General features: G+C 44.3%; 1 protein-coding gene across 4 annotated transcripts in view; it reads left to right on the top strand.

Moving 5' to 3' along the window:
• The window catches only part of LOC139553884 (ribosomal protein S6 kinase 2 alpha-like), a 78902-nt gene that overhangs the window by 30287 nt on the left and 29716 nt on the right, over positions 1-18899 (top strand). For 2 of the 4 annotated variants that reach the window (XM_071366637.1, XM_071366636.1), the window contains exon 1: positions 14296-14436. The exons of the other annotated variants lie outside the window; for them this stretch is intronic. In XM_071366637.1, coding sequence (XP_071222738.1) covers positions 14311-14436 — 126 coding nt within the window. In that variant the 5' untranslated portion in view covers positions 14296-14310. Of the gene's footprint in view, positions 1-14295; positions 14437-18899 lie in introns of those variants that run through there. 4 annotated transcript variants of the gene reach the window in all.

Below are 18899 nucleotides of genomic sequence, written 5' to 3'. Positions count from 1 at the left end.
TCAAATATTTTGGTTCTAGTCAAGTTTCTAGCAGCTGAATTTGGCACTAACTGAAGTTTATTTAGTGCTTTTAACCGGGTAGCCGGAGAATAGAGCATGTCAGTAGTCTAGAGGTGACTAACATGGATCTTTTTATTTATTTTTTTTACACGCATTTTGGACAAGAAGTTTCAGATTTTTGTATTGTTACGAAGATGGAAAAAAGCTGCCCTTTGAAATGTTCTTATGTTAATCAAAATATTAGGGTCCAGAATAACTCTGAGGGTTCAGTTTTATTTGAGACGACTATAGAACCAACATATTAATTGTCAGATACAAACAGCAGATATCTTTGCTTCTTGGGACCTAGAATTAGCGTGTCTGAGTTTAAAAGTAAAAGATTTGCCGCAATCCACTTCCTAATATCTGAAACACAGGCTTCCAGGGTAAGCAATTTTGGGGCTTCACCGTGTTTCATCAATGTACAGCTGTATGTTGTCCAAATAACAGTGTAAGTTGACCTTGTGATTCCGAAGGACATCACCAAGAGGTAGACTATATAGTGAAAACAGGTTGTCCGAAAACGGAACTTTGAGGAACACAAGCTTATGATTGATTTGTCAGAGGACAAACCATCCAGAGAAGAACTGATACCTTGCCGACAGATAAGATCTTAACCAGGCAAGAACTTGTCCGTTTTAGACCAATTCGGGTTTCCAGTCTTTCCAAAAGAATGTGGCGATCGATGGTGTTAAAAGCGGCACAAAGGTCTAGGAGCACGAGGACAGATGCAGAGCCTTGGTCTGACGCCATTAAAAAGTAATTTACCACCTTCACGAGTGCAGTTTTAGTACTATGATGGGGGCTAAAACCAGACTGTATACATTCTTTGTCTTCAGGAAAACAGTGAGCTGCTGCACAACAGCTTTTCCAAATGTGTTGGAGAGTAATGATTTAGTTTTTTTTACATTTTCCGGGTCAAGGTTTGTCTTTTTCAGGAGGCTTTATTACTTCCAGGTGGTAGGCGTCTGGAAAGGCATCTAGGAATCTTTGGGTTGCCGGATAATTTACAGTGTAGCTTTTGATAATCCTTGGTTGGAGTCTGAGCAGGTTATTTGTTGCGATTTCAAATGTAATAAAATGGTGGTCCAACAGACACTTTTTTTTTATTCCACTGGACAAAACTAGATACAGGGTTTGACTGTGGTAATGCATAGGTCCAGAGACATGTTGGACAAAACCCACTGAGTCGATGGCTCCGAAAGCCTTTCAGAGTGAGTCAGTGGACTTTTCCATGTGAATATTGAAGTACACATGCTGCTCTTCAGAAAAGCATACACGCGCAATTTCTCTCATTCACTTTCGCTTGTAAATGTCCACACTGAGTGAAAATTACATTTAATTTACATAGTCTATGTGATTTTGCTGTTAGTTTTTGCTAATTTTGAGGTGTCACTACAGTCCCTGGTTCGAATCCAGGCTGTATCACAGTCGGCCGTGATTGGGAGTCCCATAGGGCGGCGCACAATTGACCCAGCATCGTTCAGGTTTGGCCGGGGTAGGCCGTCATTGTAAATAAGAATTTGTTCATAACTGACTTGCCTAGTTAAAGGTTAAATAAAAAAATCTATAAAAGAGGCCTAATGGGCTTTTTTTGCGTTTTTTTAGCGCCCCCTTGTGTGCTATGCCCATAATAGTGTAAATCCCGGGATGAGAGAAGGATGACAATATGAAAATCTGGATACCGTCCAACCTTAATTCCCAATCTAAACAAACACATGCTGCTACATAGTTTGAGTGCGTGGCACACACCTAATACATGTCTGTACACACGTTGATGTCTCAGGAGGACATTTAAGGCAAAACAATGCCTTTCCTCTTTGTAGAAGATTTAAACATTAGATATTGTGCGTTTCCCTGTTGAGCATCAAACAGTCTGAATGGTGTTAGAATACGTTTTAAATGGATAATGTAAACCATTGACAAATGCCCACTTGAAGGAAAATCCTACTAGTGTAATAGTATAGGGATGTATGAGGTTTGCTGAGACCAATTTTAAATTCCACTTGACCCTGCTGAAATCTGTAGATTGAGCCCTCCCAATACTTTACTGCAATTTGTCAGCATGCGTGAGGACTCCTAAAACTACAGGAGTGGAAGAGTAGATGGGGTGGGAAATAATTTGCTAATGCAATCCTACTGTGTGTGTGTGTGACTTTGGTTAATGTGTTTGGGGATTCAGCTCTTCACCAGTGGGACAACTTAATTGGACCAGCTGTACTGTTTCCTCCTGAGGGATTCTCTTAATAAATTAGAATGACTAAATATTATGAATGATGTTGGCAGTGAATGCACTGGAGACTGAGCTTGTCGTGACACAATGTCTTGGTGTGAAAGTCGTGTACAGTATTTATACATGGGGGTGAGCAGTTTTCTAAGACAACACCTGGCAAAACGTTTTGCATTTCTTATTGGACAAGTTCAGGTAGTCCCTCCTTGTTTCTTTCCTTTTGGTGCCTAATGAATACAACCCTGTTAGGTTTCAGGACAGAACGGGTACCATATGTGCTTTTTCTTTTGTATCAATCTTTGCTCTGGTAAGTTCGGTCTTTCAACTCTTCTTCTGTTTCTCGGAAAAGCTAAATTCTCCACATATTCATTTTCAAAGCCTCATCCTTGTTATTCACTCTGCATCTCTGTATTCAGATTCTGTGATTATTTTTTTCATTTTTTTTTTCTTCTCTCCACTTAATTCTGGTCTTGGCGGTAACGGTCCCTGAGCCTGTAACACTCTCTCTTCCATCTCCCATCCCTCTCTATACGCCTTTGCTTGTTCCAATGGAAACCCATTGGGAGCCATGGTGAAGATTTGCTACCACAAGCATTGAGGTGTAAAAGCAAACCATTTTATTTTTTAAATTTTGTGTAATTAATGTCTCGCACATCTCCTGCTCTTGTCGAGTATTTCAGCAGTCGTGCACACAGAATGATACCATCGCCTGTGGCACTTGATTCAGATGGAATGAGGCGATTAGAATGCATGTCCATGATATTAAATTATTGACATTGTGAAATTAGTCATGATGTCATGATTATTTCCCCGTGAGTGTGTCTCGCTTCCAACAGCAATACCTTGTTAATCCTAGTGATTTGTTTAAACTGTGTTTCACTTGTAGTCCTTCACTAGATGGCCCTAGTACCGTTAGAAGATTTTTGTGCACCGCAGCCGACGCAATGCCAAGTGAACCCTTTTAAAAACAGCCTTGACAATACAATGTTTTACGGAATGCTGAGAACTACATTGCTGATTTGAAGAACCTGATTGGACTAGAATACAGATGAAATAACTTTATTTTTTAAATGCTCCTTGTGCGGCTCCCGTTATGGGAAAACCTTCACTCTTCTTTTGTTTTACCGTCTGGCAGCCTTGTCTTTGAACAACAACTTGTCAAGGAAAATCTGTCTGCACTTTAGTCTGAGCCGGTTGGGGAGGCCGGCTGGGGGGCCGGCTGGGGAGGCCGGCTGGGGGGCCGGCTGGGGAGGCCGGCTGGACTTTGAACTCACACTGGGTGTGTTGTTGGTGAATGCCTACTCTAGCAGAGCACCAGTCAGTGCTTTGACTTGACTGACACAGTACCCCGTTTTTGTTTGTGGCTCTGCATTAATTGAACCATGCCAGAGGGATTTGAAAATGAATTTAAATAGCACTTCCGGATCTGCAGTACCTAATCAGCCTTGACTCTGATTGCTTCTGCGGACCCTGGGGGTGTGGGGGGGGCTCAGTGCGTCTGGTTAACTCAGGCTCTGGTTCTAGGATTTACAGTACGTGCGCCTTGTATCGTTTTGCCGATCGTGACGGTCCTGATTTGGGCCTGAGCGTGTGTCTGTCGATCATTGTGTCCACCCATGTGCGTCATCAGAAGACAGGCGATGGAAGCCCTGCTTTACTGGTTGTAGTACTGCCCCAGCAGGAGTGGAGAGGAGGCCAGACCGAATGGCGCATGGTTTAGTCTAATTACCCAGACTGCTGCTGGGTTGGAGGAGGGCACTAAATCACCAGGTGTTTCTATCCTATCCTCCCCACACAGACCTGCGTTTAAAAAAATAAATAGTATTTGTTTCCTTTCAAATACTTTTGAGTGCCTGACTGAGCCAGATGGTCGGTGTTTGCACTTGTCCACTATTCATTGCTTCCACTGCATGCCCACTAGGCATGATCAATCAAGCACAGCTAAAGTATTTAGACCTGGATTCAAATAGTATTGGTTTTCTGCTATCTTTCCTATCCCAGCCTCGCTCTGTCTGGCAGTGAAGCAGCATTCTATTTGGCCAGGATGGCTTTCCATATCAGGGCATCTACTGTGGATGTATTCTCTCTTATCCAATCTAGCAATGGGCTCAAGCCTCATGCCTTTGAGCTATTTGCCCACATGGCATTGGATACAAGTGCAATCAAGAGAAACCAATCCAACCAGCAGATCTCATCGCCCTTCCCGGATTGCACACCGTCTTGTGAGATTGGAAAAACACTAGTCAAGCATTTATTTTTACGGAACTGTTTGTATTTGTTTGTCTGGGCCCATATCAACAGGACTATATTTGTACAATCAGTACTCGCTAGGCTACGTCTTCATTCAGAGGATTTGAGATGTAGCCTGATGTTTTCTGTTGTGTATGTGAGGTTAGATGGAAATGTCTGCTGGTTCCATCATATCAGTGAAGCCTGTGGTTGGTTGTCATGGTTACTGCGGCTTTTCCTCGGTACCACAACACAGTACCTTTTTGACATGTGCCACAGGGTAAAGGTGTGTGTACGTACACCCCCTCTACTGCAGTACCCATTCACAGAAATCCTCCCCAGTCTGTTTTCATGGTGCTTTTCCTATCTCATTCATCTACAGAATCACTGTAATTGTCACACACGTGCACACACACTGTAATGATGTATCGCTGCCCAGCCAAAGGAGGTTCCATTAATCAGTGTGTGTATGATGGCGGAGGTTCTAAAACAGAAGGCTAATTAACAGTTGTCACTATTTAGATACACTTTCTCATCTATCACCATCAGCTAACGTTTTCCTACTGTAGTCTGCAAAGGAACCCGCTTCTCTGTGTGACAAAAACTAATGTTGTGAGAGAGGGCCAGCGGTTGCCATAGTTTCAATGTGTAGAGACAGGGTGGAGTTTTTCCTTTTCAATCATTTTCCCCATTGAGGTCATCTATACGTATCATCTATATGGTGCTATTAACTCTCGGCAGTCTCTGACTGCTTCCGGAATGGCACCATATTCCCTATATAGTGCACTACTTTTGACCAGAGTCCTATGTAGGGAATAGGGTGCAATTTTAGACGCTGCCTCTGCCTTGTTTTTTTTTAATTTTACCTTCATTTAACTAGGCAAGTCAGTTAAGAAAACATTCTTATTTTCAATGACGGTCTAGGAACAGTGGGTTAACTGCTTTGTTCAGGGGCAGAACGACAGATTTTTACCTTGTCAGCTCGGGGATTCGATCTTGCAACCTTTCGGTTAGTAGTCCAACGCTCTAACCCCTAGGCCACCTGCCTACCTCTGCTAGGTATTTTTCTCTGATCCTCAGTAGATGGGTTGTTCCACCAATTCGGTGCCTTTTTGAGAAGTGTAAAAAGTGGAACTTCGTTTAAAAAAAAGGTGTTCCCATCTCAAGAGGTTAGTTAAATAAAAAATACTATAGTAAGTGCCAAATAAAGTAACGGTTGAACGTAACAGGGTTGACTTTGTTCTTAAATCAGCCGTAAGTTCCCTTGTGACAGGGGGAATTGAAGCTTGTTGTGTGCAACAGTGAGTCGCAATTGAATGCAAGCTTCACCATTTGTATATATTTATTTCTTTACAACATTTCTAGCCTGTATCAAAAGGTAACAGGGTTGATGTGCTCAGTTTTCCACCACAAAACACCAGAAAATGGCCAAAAACAGTAGAGCCACTATGATTTAACTATTAGATGTTCAATGTTTCTTTTGGAGAGAAAAAAAAAATATGTAAGGAATAGTTTCACCATATTAAAGTTCAGTTCACCTAACAGGGTTGACTTTAAAATGAAGGATAGACGTAAAATAATCATCTTTGTCAAAGCAACAAAATAACTTGTGCTTTACAATGATGGTGAAAACATGGAGAGATGTTGGGGTTAGGTGGGTTAAAATCTTCCTAGAAGTCAGTATGCACAGAGGGACATAGCATGTCTTCATTCATATAAAAATCTGATTTTATAGAATTCTCCATATTGTGTGTGTGTGTTTGTGTGTGTGTATATTCATTTAATATAACAGAGTTTTAAGATTCAATATTGGTGCACAATTTCTACTTAAAATATCAGCTTTGAGCTGAAGGCAATGTGCAGCCTGCTCTGAGTGACAGACAGCCTGGTTTAGCCCAATGCTTTGAGGGCCATGGTCACAACGCCCACTACTACTCAACCCCCCCCTGTCGTGTGGTCTGGCGCAGCTGACCTCTGTTCAGCATCTTCACGTTGGGTATGTTGTTGCTGCTTTTATTTTTAATGGAGGCCGTATGCATTTGAAATCCGACTTGGCCAAAGTTTCTTCCCTTCAGCTATTGTCTACGACTCTCTACCGTCCTCACTATGTGTGCTTTAACGCTTGTGTTTTTTTTTCTCTCTCAACAGTCTTAGATTTATACCACCAGGGTGTGGCCCGGAGCACAGTACACTAACCTTTGACCCGGGTTGCCGTGGCAGCAGCACTGTTGTAGGCGGCGAGGCGTTTAACTAAGGCTAAACACACTATCTACATCCAAATGTATTCTCAACTGGGTCAGTCACTCTGGACTGCAGCCATATCTATACCAAGTCATTACTATGGGATTTACAAGCTATTGAGCTATCCAAAGGCTGCTATTTGATTGTGTCGGCTGTAGGTGTCGGCTGTAGGTGTCGGCTGTAGGAGAGAGAACTACCAGCTGAGTGACGGGGAGCGTGTAGCTGAGTGACGGAGAGCGTGTAGCTGAGTGACGGAGAGCGTGTAGCTGGGTGAGGGAGAGCGTGTAGCTGGGTGAGGGAGAGCGTGTAGCTGGGTGAGGGAGAGCGTGTAGCTGGGTGAGGGAGAGCGTGTAGCTGGGTGAGGGAGAGCGTGTAGCTGGGTGAGGGAGAGCGTGTAGCTGGGTGAGGGAGAGCGTGTAGCTGGGTGAGGGAGAGCGTGTAGCTGGGTGAGGGAGAGCGTGTAGCTGGGTGAGGTAGTATTTGGTATAAGGGAGCTCTAGATGGAATGTTTCTGTATACACTACATATGGCTTGCGTTCCAAATGGCTCCATATTCCCTATATAGTGCACTACTTATGGTAAAAGGCAGTGATCAGGTGGCCATTTGGGACTCAGACAGGCAGAGAATGTCATGCATCACTTAAGAAAAGGTGGAATGGCTGTCTGGTTAAATATTTTCTGTGTGGAGGGAACTTCCCACTAAGCTGGGAGTTGAAAGGCAATGGGTACATGGTTGTACTGTCTGCATGTTCATTTTGAATGTTTTATTTAACCTTTTATTTAACTAGGCAAGTCAGTTAAGAACAAATTCTTATTTACAATGACGGCCAAATCCTCCCCTAACGCGGACGACGCTGTGCCAATTGTGCGCCGCCCTATGGGACTCCCGGTTGTGATACAGCCCGGGATTGAACCAGGGTCTGTAGTGACGCCTCTAGCACTACAATGCAGGGCCTTAGACCGCTGCGCCGCTCGAGAGAAGGCACCGGGTAGAGTGTTGTCTGTATGTTAATGTTGAGGCTGACTGGAATCTGAAGAGTGGGGAGGAGAGACACTGTATTAGGGTTGTAAGGATTTGACTCTGGTATAAAGCTGCTTGTCTGGAGTCTTCCCCACAGGGGAGATGTCTGGTACACTATATATACAAAAATATGTGGACATGTCTTCAAATGAGTGGATATGGCTATTTCAGCCACACCTGTTGCTGACAGGTGTATAAAGTCAAGTACACAGTCATGCAATCTCCATAGACAGACATTGGCAGTAGGATGGCCTTACTGAAGAGCTCAGAGCTCACTTTCAACATGGCACTGTCATGGCAGTGTCATAAAATATCTGCCCTGCTAGACCTGCCCCGATCAACTATAAGTGCTGTTATTGTAAAGTGGAAACGTCTAAGAGCAACAATGACTCAGCCGGGAAGTGGTAGGCCACACATGCGAACCGCTGAGTGCTGTAGCGCCTAGCAACACTCACTACAGTTCCAAACTGCCTCTGAAAGCAACGTCAGCACAATAACTGTTTGTTGGGAGCTTCATGAAATGGGTTTCCATGGCCGAGCAGCCGCACACAAGCCTCAGATCACCAAGCGCAATGCAAAGTGTCGGCTGCAGTGGTGTAAAGCTTGCCGCCATTGGACTCTGGAGCAGTAGAAACGTGTTCTCTGGAGTGATGATGACTCACGCTTCACCATCTGGCAGTCCAACGGACGAATCTGGGTTTGGCAGATGCAAGGAGGACGTTACCTGCCCTTATGCATAGTGCCAACTGTAAAGTTTGGTGGAGGAGGAATAATGATCTGGGGTTGTTTTGTATGGTTCGGGCTAGGCCCCTTAGTTCCAGTGAAGGGAAATCTTAAAGCTACAGCATACAATGAAATTCTAGATGATTCTGTGCTTCCAACTTTGTGGCAACAGTTTGGGGATGCCCTTTCCTGTTTCAGCATGACAATGCCCCCGTGCACTAGTGCTCTTGGGGGTGAATGGAAGCAAGTCCCAGCAGCAATGTTCCAACATCTAGTGGAAAGCCTTCCCAAAAGAATGGAGGCTATTATAGCAGCAAAGGGTGGACCAACTCCATATTATTACCCACGATTTGGAATGAGATGTTTGATGAGCAGGTGTCCACATACTTTTGGTCCTGTAGTGTATAAAGCAGCTTGTCTGGATTCTTCCCCGCAGTGGGGATGTGAAGTAGTGTTTTCTAAGTGTGTGTGTGGGCTATGGGAGGTTGTGTGTGTGAAGAGAATTGCAGGCTGCTGTGAGTCACGTTCATATTCCATAGTAGTGCTTGATATACAACATCACTACATTTCCGCTGCAGTCAGCCCTTAGCCCTGCTGCGCTTTGTGATGACCTCATTGTTTACATTACGATATCCTCATCTCCCATCGACCCCATCCCGCCACTCCAGACATTACACCCTCCTAATGCCCCCCCCCCCCCCCCGTTTTCAACCAGCTCTTCCTCTAGGCTAATGTTACTGCTCTATTCCTGCTAGCGCTGCTACTATTATTAATATGACTGATTCCACTACTTCCGCTAATACTACAAGTCACGTCAGCATTTTAAGCAGGTAACGCTAATGGCTAGTAGCCGAATTGCTGCCTTTGCAATTTTTGCTCCATCACTATTGACATGTACCAACTAGCTGTTAGCCTATGCTAACTGAAGGTACTATTGCTAGCATTTGCATAGCATTGTTCTGTTGTCTGTGGTGAGTACAACTGGGCCCGATCCCAAATGGACCCCTAAGCCATGCGCCCTCTGTGGAGATCTGAGAGGATTTGACACGTGTCAGCAATATGGTAATAGATTAACTTTGCCCTCTGATAGGCTAGGTGGAAGTTTCACCATATTGTTTATTTCAATCAAATCCTCTGATCTCCACAAGTGCCCAGGGTTATACAGTATTATTGTTATTCCATGGAAGTGTGGGATCGCGCCTGGTTGAAGTTTTATTTTTTTTTCCTATGGGATTTTAAAAGGGTGTTTTATATTGTTCTGGACTCGTTTCTTCCTACTGTAGGCACTCTCACCTCAGCCCGAACCTCCACCTCCTCTCTCACCTCAGCCCGAACCTCCCCCTCTACCAGCCCGAACCTCTACCCCCTCTCAGCCCGAACCTCTACCCCCTCTCAGCCCGAACCTCCCCCTCCACCTCCTCTCTCCCTCTCACCTCAGCCCGAACATCCCCCTCTACCTCCTCTCTCCCTCTCACCTCAGCCCGAACCTCTACCTCCTCTCAGCCCGAACCTCTACCTCCTCTCAGCCCGAACCTCTACCCCCTCTCAGCCCGAACCTCTACCCCCTCTCAGCCCGAACCTCTACCCCCTCTCGCCCTCTCACCTCAGGCCGAACCTTTACCTCCTCTCCCCTTATCACTCTCCCTCTTCACAGGTGGTGCAATAGACCTGAAACAGCAGGTCATTGTAACTCTACACCTGAGGATGATTCACCCAGCTCCACCTATGGAATTCTTCCAAATCTGTGCTACACACGGTCTTGTGGGGGGGACAATTTCTAACCAATCAAAACCGTTTTTCCCAAACCCTACCACTATGCCTAACTCCTAATTCTACCTTAACCCCCTAGAAATAGCATTTGACCTTGTGGAGACTAACAAAGATTTACCCGGTTGGTCAAACTTTTGTTTGTTCAGTATTCTTGTGGGGACTTCTGGTCCCTACAAATATAGTTAAACATATCCACACACATGAACACACAGTTGTCTGACCCCCCCCCCCCCCCCCCCCCCTCTTTTCTCAGCTGCTTTACCCACCTGTCAATATCTCACTGCTGGGGCTGGTGAGAGGGGGGGAATTGTCTCACTGCTGGGCCTGGCGTTGGGGGGGGGGGGGGGGTCGTGTCTTACTGCTGGGACTGGCGGCGGGGAGAGATGATAGAAAACTAGAGACACAACCCCTCTGCTTGAACACTGTCTCCTTTGAAGAAAGAGGAAAAAAGAGAGCGGGGAGGGGGGGCATTCCTCTGTTCATCACCTGAATGATGGGGCCAGGGGACCCTGGCCTGCCGACAAGGCCCAGGCGCTACTGTGTGTGAAAGGAACTCCTCACAGTGACCAGGGTTATCTCCTCTGTAATGATGCTACACTAATCTACTGTTACGATGACATCACGAGGCCACACACCCTAAGGTGAGGTAAGCTAATCGTGTGTGTGGGGGAGGGGTGAGGAAATCAGAATCAGTTGGCTACATTTTCAACATTAGCGAGTCAACAGGTTTTTTTTTAGCACTGAATTGTTTGTTTTGAAGCTTTTTCATTCTCGTCTGAGCCAAATCTATCTGACAGCGTTTCACACGGTTGAGTTCATATTGACGTGGCAACAAGTGCTCTCCATACAGTAGCAGCTCCATATGCATTCAGCACACTGTGTGTGATATAGATATATATATTAGTGCAGGCAGCAGGAGCTGCTATTAGTAAAACTGTGAAAGCATTACTGTGAAGTGTGTTTGTATGAATGTCTGGAAGTGTTGGTGGTGATAGACCTAGTTTCTGATAGTGATGTGCTACATTTCAGTTCCATAGTGGATATGATATGCTCCTCTGGCTTGGCATGGCTGGAGTTTGGCTGTGAGCTGAAGTGTTTTGGACTGAGCACTTGTTCCCTCTCCCTCCCTCCCACCTCTCTCTGGGCTGGGGTCCAGTATTTGTTTCAACAATGAGATCCACAATGTGTGAGGCTGTACAGTTACTACACACTCCGGGGGGAGGCAGAGGCAGAGGCAGAGGCAGAGGGGGAAGGGAGGGAGGAGGGAGAAGGAGAGTGGGGCACCGAGCCGGTGCACTGAGAGGGTGTCTGTAAGACAACCTGGTACACGGCCCAAGTGGACCGTCTCATCCTCCCTTCTCTTCGACTCATTTCTTTGTCTCTCATCCCGCTCTTCATTTTCTTCTCTCTCCTCCATATCTTCTTCTCCTTTCCTGGTCTGGTGTCTAACGATTTCTCACTTTATTTAAAGATCTAGTTCCATCTCCCTTTCACTGTCTCTCACACACACCTTTCTCTCCTCTGGGCTATCACCTCCCCCTGTGTTCTCTCGCTTTCTCTGCCTCCATATCACCCTGCCTCTTACATCTATGTTGTTGTGTTGAGCTGGAACAGTAGGACCGTGTTCTTGGCTGCAGCAGCTCCACCTCTAGTCTCTACTGGGGTTATTCTCTATGGAGTTGGTTTCTGTTGTAGAGAATAGACCCACACTGCCCCCTCGTGGTGTTTATTTAGCATTACATCAATATGTGCACCACAATGGTGAAACTAAGCTTTCTATGCTGCTTGCGGACTTTGACAAAAGCCTTAGCACTACATTTCAAGCAAAATTCTTTCACTACCATTAAACAATGACCATTTTCACAGATTTTTAAAGGGAATGTGTTTTAAGAGGATTTTAAAATATTTTTTATTTCATGTGGAAGTGGTTGTTTTAGTTTAACACGAAGTATATTTGTGCTATACTTATGTCATTCCGTTTCAAACAATTCCCTCTCACACGAAGTCAGTTCCCTCTCACACGAAGTCCATTCCCTCTCACACGAAGTCAATTCCCTCTCACACGATCTCAAGGAGATTAAAGCCGCCGGAGAGGCTGTATTCACAAAAATGTTTCGCTTCATACTATTTTGTGTCTCTCAATGGGAGGCAAGTGCAATTTCAGAACAGTATTTCATCCAGCCTGTCAGCATGCAAGTCACTTCCTCTCCTTCCTGTCGTTGCGTTGCAGAAGGAAACAGAATTTAGCGTACTGGATCATGACCAGAGAAGATCGCCAGCTTGTAGTCCTAAAAAACTAAATAGATTTAGCATTTTCTACATCTGATTCTTTGGCCATTCCCACTATTGCTCTTTATTCAGTAGAGACATTGAATGAGTAAGTAACCTAAACACACAACTTGTCTGAAGTAGACTTGTCTGGAATTGTTCAGTGGCACTGATACAGCAGTGTGTGTGTATTGTGCGAGTACATTTTTGTGTAAGCAAACAATGAAAGTGTGTGATACTTTTGTGTGTATATATATATATATATGAGTGTACTCCCCTTCAAATTAGTGGATTCGGCTATTTCAGCCACACGTTACTGACTGGTGAATAAAATCGAGCACACAGCCATGCAATCTACATAGACAAATGTTGGCAGTAGAATGGCTTTACTGAAGAGCTCAGTGACTTTCAACATGGCACCGTCATAAGTCATTGTGTCAAAATTCTGGCCAGCTAGAGCTGCCCTGGTCAACTGTAAGGGCTGTTATTGTGATGTGGAAACGTCTAGGAGCAGCAACGGCTCAGCCGCGAAGTGGCAGGCCACACAAGCTCACTGAACGGGAACGCTGAGGGCTGGAGCGCGAAGCCTGTAAAAATGGTCTGTCCTCTACCGAGTTTCAAACTGCCTCTGGAAGCAACATCAGCACAAGAACTGTTCGTCGGGTGCTTCATGAAATGGGTTTCCATGGCCGAGCGACCGCGCACAAGCCTAAGATCACCATGCGCATTGCCAAGCGTCGCCTGCAGTGGTGTAAAGCTTGCTGCCATTGGACTCTGGAGCAGTAGAAATGTGTTCTCTGGAGTGATGATGACTCACGCTTCACCATCTGGCAGTCCGATGGACAAATCTGGGTTTGGCGGTTGCCATGAGAACGCTACCTGTCCCAATGCATAGTGCTAACTGTAAAGTTTGGTGGAGGAATAATGGTCTGTTTTTCCATGGTTCGGGTAGGGTTGGAGGACATGTGGCATTTGGTTTCAGGTAGGTTGAGGGATGTTCCAAAAATTATATTTAATTGAATGTTCTACTTCCTGGTTGCCATCTGGCAGTCCGACGGACGAATATGGGTTTGGCGGATGCAAGGAGAGCGCTACCTGTCTGAATGTATCCTGCCAACTGTAAAGTTTGGTGGAGGAGGAATAATGGTCTAGGGCTGAATTTCATGGTTTGGGCCCCTTAGTTCCAGTGATGGGAAATCTTAATGCTACAGCATACAATGACATTCTAGACGATTGCGTGCTTCTAACTTTGCGGCAACAGTTTGGGGAAGGCCCTTTCCTGTTTCAGCATGACAATGCCCCTGTGCACAAAGCAAGGTCCACACAGAAATGGTTTGTCAAGATTGGTGTGGAAGAACTTAACCGGCCTTCAGAGCTCTGACTTCAACCCCATCAAATACCTTTGGGATGAATAGGAACACCGATTGCGAGCCAGGACTTATCGCCCAACATCAGTGCCCGACCTCACTAATGCGCTTGTGGCTGAATGGAAGCAAGTCCCCACAGCAATTTTCCATCATCTAGTGGAAAGCCTTCCCAGAAGAGTGGAGGCTGTTATTGCAGCAAAGGGGGGATCAACTCCATATTAATGCCCATGATTTTGGAATGAGATTTTTGACGTACTTTTGGCCATCCATGTAATGTATTTCTTCTCATGGCTGCAAATGTACACGGCCATGCAATCTGCAATCTCCCCCCTGACTACACCTGTGGGACGGACTTGAACATTCAGTCTTCTACCGGGGGTGAACATGTACATGCTCTTGGCATTTCCCTATTTGTGTGTGAGATGAGCGTACTGCCCCATTCTGAGTGTCACAGCGTGTCAGTCAGAGACAGTGTGACATGGGAAGCTCTGATCGACAAGATGTGGAGACACATATTTCGCACCAAACAAGGTTTCCGCGTACCCAAGGCAAGTCTCAGACCCTCTGTGTGTCTTCAGCGTATACACGTGTGTGTGTGTGTGTGTGTGTGTGGTGTATTTTAGAGGCTAGCGAAAAGGGTCCCCCCCGTGAGGACAGTGGGTTCGGAGAACTGAGAGATAGGAAACACACGGTGGTGTCTTTTTTATGGCTGTAGTCTCCTGACAAGCCCCAGCCACTCGTTTTCTCTGTCACAGAGGAAAGAAGGCCAGAGTACTGTCAACTTGGACTCTACTGAAACCTTCACTTAAAATGAATTGTGGCATTCCCCAGCGTTGTGTTCTGTATCCAAACGGAAGAGAACGCTCTGAAACAGAGGAACTTGGAGGTACTATCTACACTAGTTCAATAAGAAACACATTTTCCTTCTTTCATTTCCAACGTTTTGAAATGTTTTGCTAGCTACAACATGCTGGAGCCCTGAGGAACACGACCTAGCTCTCTGTGTGAGATATTAGAAGCCTGGCAAACCAAGGATAGTTTATTTTAGTCCGATGTAGACTATCTGTGTAGACATTACCCCTACAGTAAAAAGTTTTAGTTGGCAAACCGTAAAAAAGAAAAAAGTGATTTATGTATTTGTATGCGTTTTGGAGTTACCCTTCACTTTCCATTTTCTGTGAGGCGATTCACATTGTTCCATAATTCCACAAAGAAATGTCTTTACCGCGAGTCAGCACTCGTGTGAAATCCTATGGAGTGTGCTGGCGGGTGAATTGCATTCATTTACAGCTTCTTGGAAGAGCGACTGTAACAGTTTTCCATACTCGCTGATAGCTGTAGAATGTGTGTGTGTGGCTCAGTTGGTAGAACATGGTGCTTGCAACGGCAAGGATTGTGGGTTCGATTTTCCTGGGGCCACCCGTATGAAAAATGTATGCACACATGACTGTGGATGAAGGCTTCTACTGAATTGGAATATACAGTGCCTTCAAAGTATTCATACCCCTTGACCTATTCCACATTGTGTTACAGCTTGAATTCAAAATTGATTAAAAAAAAAAAAAATTTCATGTATTCTACCCATCTACACACAATACCCCATAATGACAAACTGAACCTGTTTTACATTTATTTTTCAAATGTATTGAAAATGAAATACAGAAATCTCATTTACATACGTATTCACACCCATGAGTCAATACCTTGTAGAAGCACCTTTGGCGGCAATTACAGATTTGAAGTCGAGTGTATGTGCGTCTGTACACTAATCTGAATTCGGGGATTTTCTGTCAGATGCTCAAGCTCTGTTAGATTGGGAGCAGCAATCTTCAAGTCTTTCCACAGATTTTCCACAGGTTCAATTCTGGGCTTTGGCTGGACCACTCGAAGGACTTTCGCATTATTGTTCTGTAGCCATTCCAGCATTGCTTTGGCTGTATGCTTGGGGTCATTGTCCTGTTGGAACATAAATCTTCATCAAGGATTTGCCTGTATTTAGCTTCATTGCTACTTCTATCCTTACCAGTCTCCCTGCTGCTGAAAAGCATCCCCAAAACATGATGCTGCCACCAATGCTTCACGGTAGGGATAGTGTGCCTGGTTTTCTCCAGACATAGTGCTTTACATTCAGGCCAAAGAGTAACATTTGTCTCAACAGACCACAATATTTTACCTGGTATCAGTCTTTCATGTGCCTTTCTGCAAACTCCAAGCGTGCTATCATGTTCCTTTTTCTCAAGTGGCTTCCGTCTGGCCACTCTCCCTTAAAGTGCAGATTGGTGAAGTGCTGTAGAGACTGTTGTCCTTCTGGCAGGTTCTCTCATCTCAGCCAAGGAACTCTGTAGTTCTCACATCTGGGTCATTGGGTTCTTGGTCACCTTCCTGACCAACGTCCTTCTTGCCTGGTTGCTGAGTTTGGTTGGACGGCCAGACTTAGGCAGAGTCTGGGGAGTTCCATATGTTTTCAAATTTCCCAATGATGGAGACCACTGCACTCTTGGACACTTTCAAAACTCTAGAAATTGTTTTATACCCTTTTCTGATTTGTGTCTCATTACAATTCTATCTCAGAGATCTATGGACAGTTCCTTGGGCTTCATGGTATAGTTTCTGCTCTGACATGCATTGTCAACTGTGGAACCTTTATGTAGATGGGTGTGTTTATAATTCATGTCCAAACAATTGACTTGGTCACCTGTGGACTCCAATCAAGTTGTAGTAACATCTCAAGGATGATCAAAGGATTTTGATGCACCTGAGCTCAATTTGTAGTGTCATAGCAAAGGGGTGTGGATATTTATGTAATTTAGATTTCTGTATTTCATTTGCAATAATGTCTAATCATATTTTCACTGTCATTATGGGGTGAGGGGGAAGAATTCAGGCTGTAACACAACAAAATGTGCAATAAGTCAGAGATTGAATACTTTCTAAACACACTGTATTTAATATTGTCATGTAGCCCCAGGAAGTGAGCGATAGTGGTGACATCAGTCTCTTTCTGTGGGTTAACAGAGAAACAGGAAGTGAAGTGTGGGAGGGCAGAGCTGCGTCCTGTCATCTGTGTGTGTGTGGCAACCAACCCATCCTGACTGCCCGGGTGGACAGGACACACAGTTGCTGCTGTGTGTGTGTGTGGCCTATTTATAGAGCCCAAGTATCAAAATAATGGGCTGCAAAATAATACCTTTACTGATGTCCCTGAGGTCGACCGATTTATGATTTTTCAACACCGATACCGATTATTGGAGGGCCAAAAAAGCCGATACTGATTTTTTAAAACGATTTATTTTATTTGTAATAGTGACAATTACAACAATACTGAATGGACACTTATTTTAATATAATACATCAAAATCAATTTAGCCTCAAATAAATAATGAAACATGTTCCATTTGGTTTAAATAATGCAAAAACAAATGTGTTGGAGAAGAAAGTAAAAGTGCCATGTAAGAAAGCTAACGTTTAAGTTCCTTGCTCAGAACATGAGAACATATGGAAGCTGGTGGTTCCTTTTAACATGAGTCTTCAATATTCCCAGGTAAGAAGTTTTAGGTTGTAGTTATTATAGGAATTATAGGACTATTTCTCTCTCTACGATTTGTATTTCATATACCTTTGACTATTGAATGTTCTTATAGGCACTTTAGTATTGCCAGTGTAACATTATAGCTTCCATCCCTCTCCTCGCTACTACCTGGGCTCGAACCAGGAACACATCGACAACAGCCACCCTCGAAGCAGCGTTACCAATGCAGAGCAAGGGGAACAACTACTCCAAGTCTCAGAGCGAGTGACGTTTGAAACGCTATTAGCGCGCACCCCACTAACTAGCTAGCCATTTCACATCGGTTACACCAGCCTAATCTCGGGAGTTGATAGGCTTGAAGTCATAAACATCGCAATGCTTGAAGCATTGCGAAGAGCTCCTGGCAAAACGCACGAAAGTCCTGTTTGAATGAATGCTTACGAGCCTGCTGCTGCCTACCACCGCTCAGACTGCTCGATCAAATCATAGACTTAATTATAACACACAGAAATTCGAGCCTTAGGTCATTAATTAATATGGTTGAATCCGGAAACGATCATCTCGAAAACAAGAAGTTTATTCTTTCAGTGAAATACGGAACCGTTCCGTATTTTATCTAACGGGTGGCATCCATAAGTCTAAATATTCCTGTTACATTGCACAACCTTCAATGTTATGTCATAATTGCGTAAAATTCTGGCAAATTAGTTTGCAACGAGCCAGGCGTCCCAAACTGCATATACCCTGACTCTGGGTGCAATGAACACAAGAGAAGTGACACAATTTCACCTGGTTAATATTGCCTGCTAACCTGGATTTATTTTAGCTAAATATGCAGGTTTAAAAATATATACTTGTGTATTGATTTTAAGAAAAGGCATTGATGTTTATGGTTAGGTACACGTTGGAGCAACGACAGTCCTGTTTCGCGAATGAGCACCGTATCGATTATATGCAACGCAGGACACGCTAGGTAAACTAGTAATATCAACTATCTGTAGTTAACTAGTGATTATGATTCATTTTTTATAAGTTTAATGCTAGCTAGCAACTTACCTTGGCTTCTTACTGCATTCGCGTAACAGGCAGGCTCCTCGTGGAGTGCAATGTAAAGCAGGTGGTTAGCGCGTTGGACTAGTTAACCGTAAGGTAACAAGATTGAATCCCCGAGCTGACAAGGTAAAAATCTGTCGTTCTGCCCCTGAACAAGGCAGTTAACCCACCGTTCCTATGCCGTCATTGAAAATAAGAATGTGTTCTTAACTGACTTGCCTAGTTAAATAAAGGTGTAAAAAAAATCTGCCAAATCGGTGTCCAAAAATACTGATTTCCGATTTGTTATGAAAACTCGAAATCGACCCTAATTAATCGGCCATTCCGATTAATCAGTCGACCTCTACTCTCAATGTCATAAGGTAGCATCATAAAAATCATATTTTTCTCCCTGCATCCTCTACAACCTACATTTTACTATAGAACACT

Source organism: Salvelinus alpinus, chromosome 25 (assembly GCF_045679555.1).
Source record: "Salvelinus alpinus chromosome 25, SLU_Salpinus.1, whole genome shotgun sequence".
Classification (NCBI taxonomy): domain Eukaryota; kingdom Metazoa; phylum Chordata; class Actinopteri; order Salmoniformes; family Salmonidae; genus Salvelinus; species Salvelinus alpinus.
Note: the sequence above shows the minus strand (reverse complement) of the source record. Positions and strands in the feature narration are given on the sequence as shown.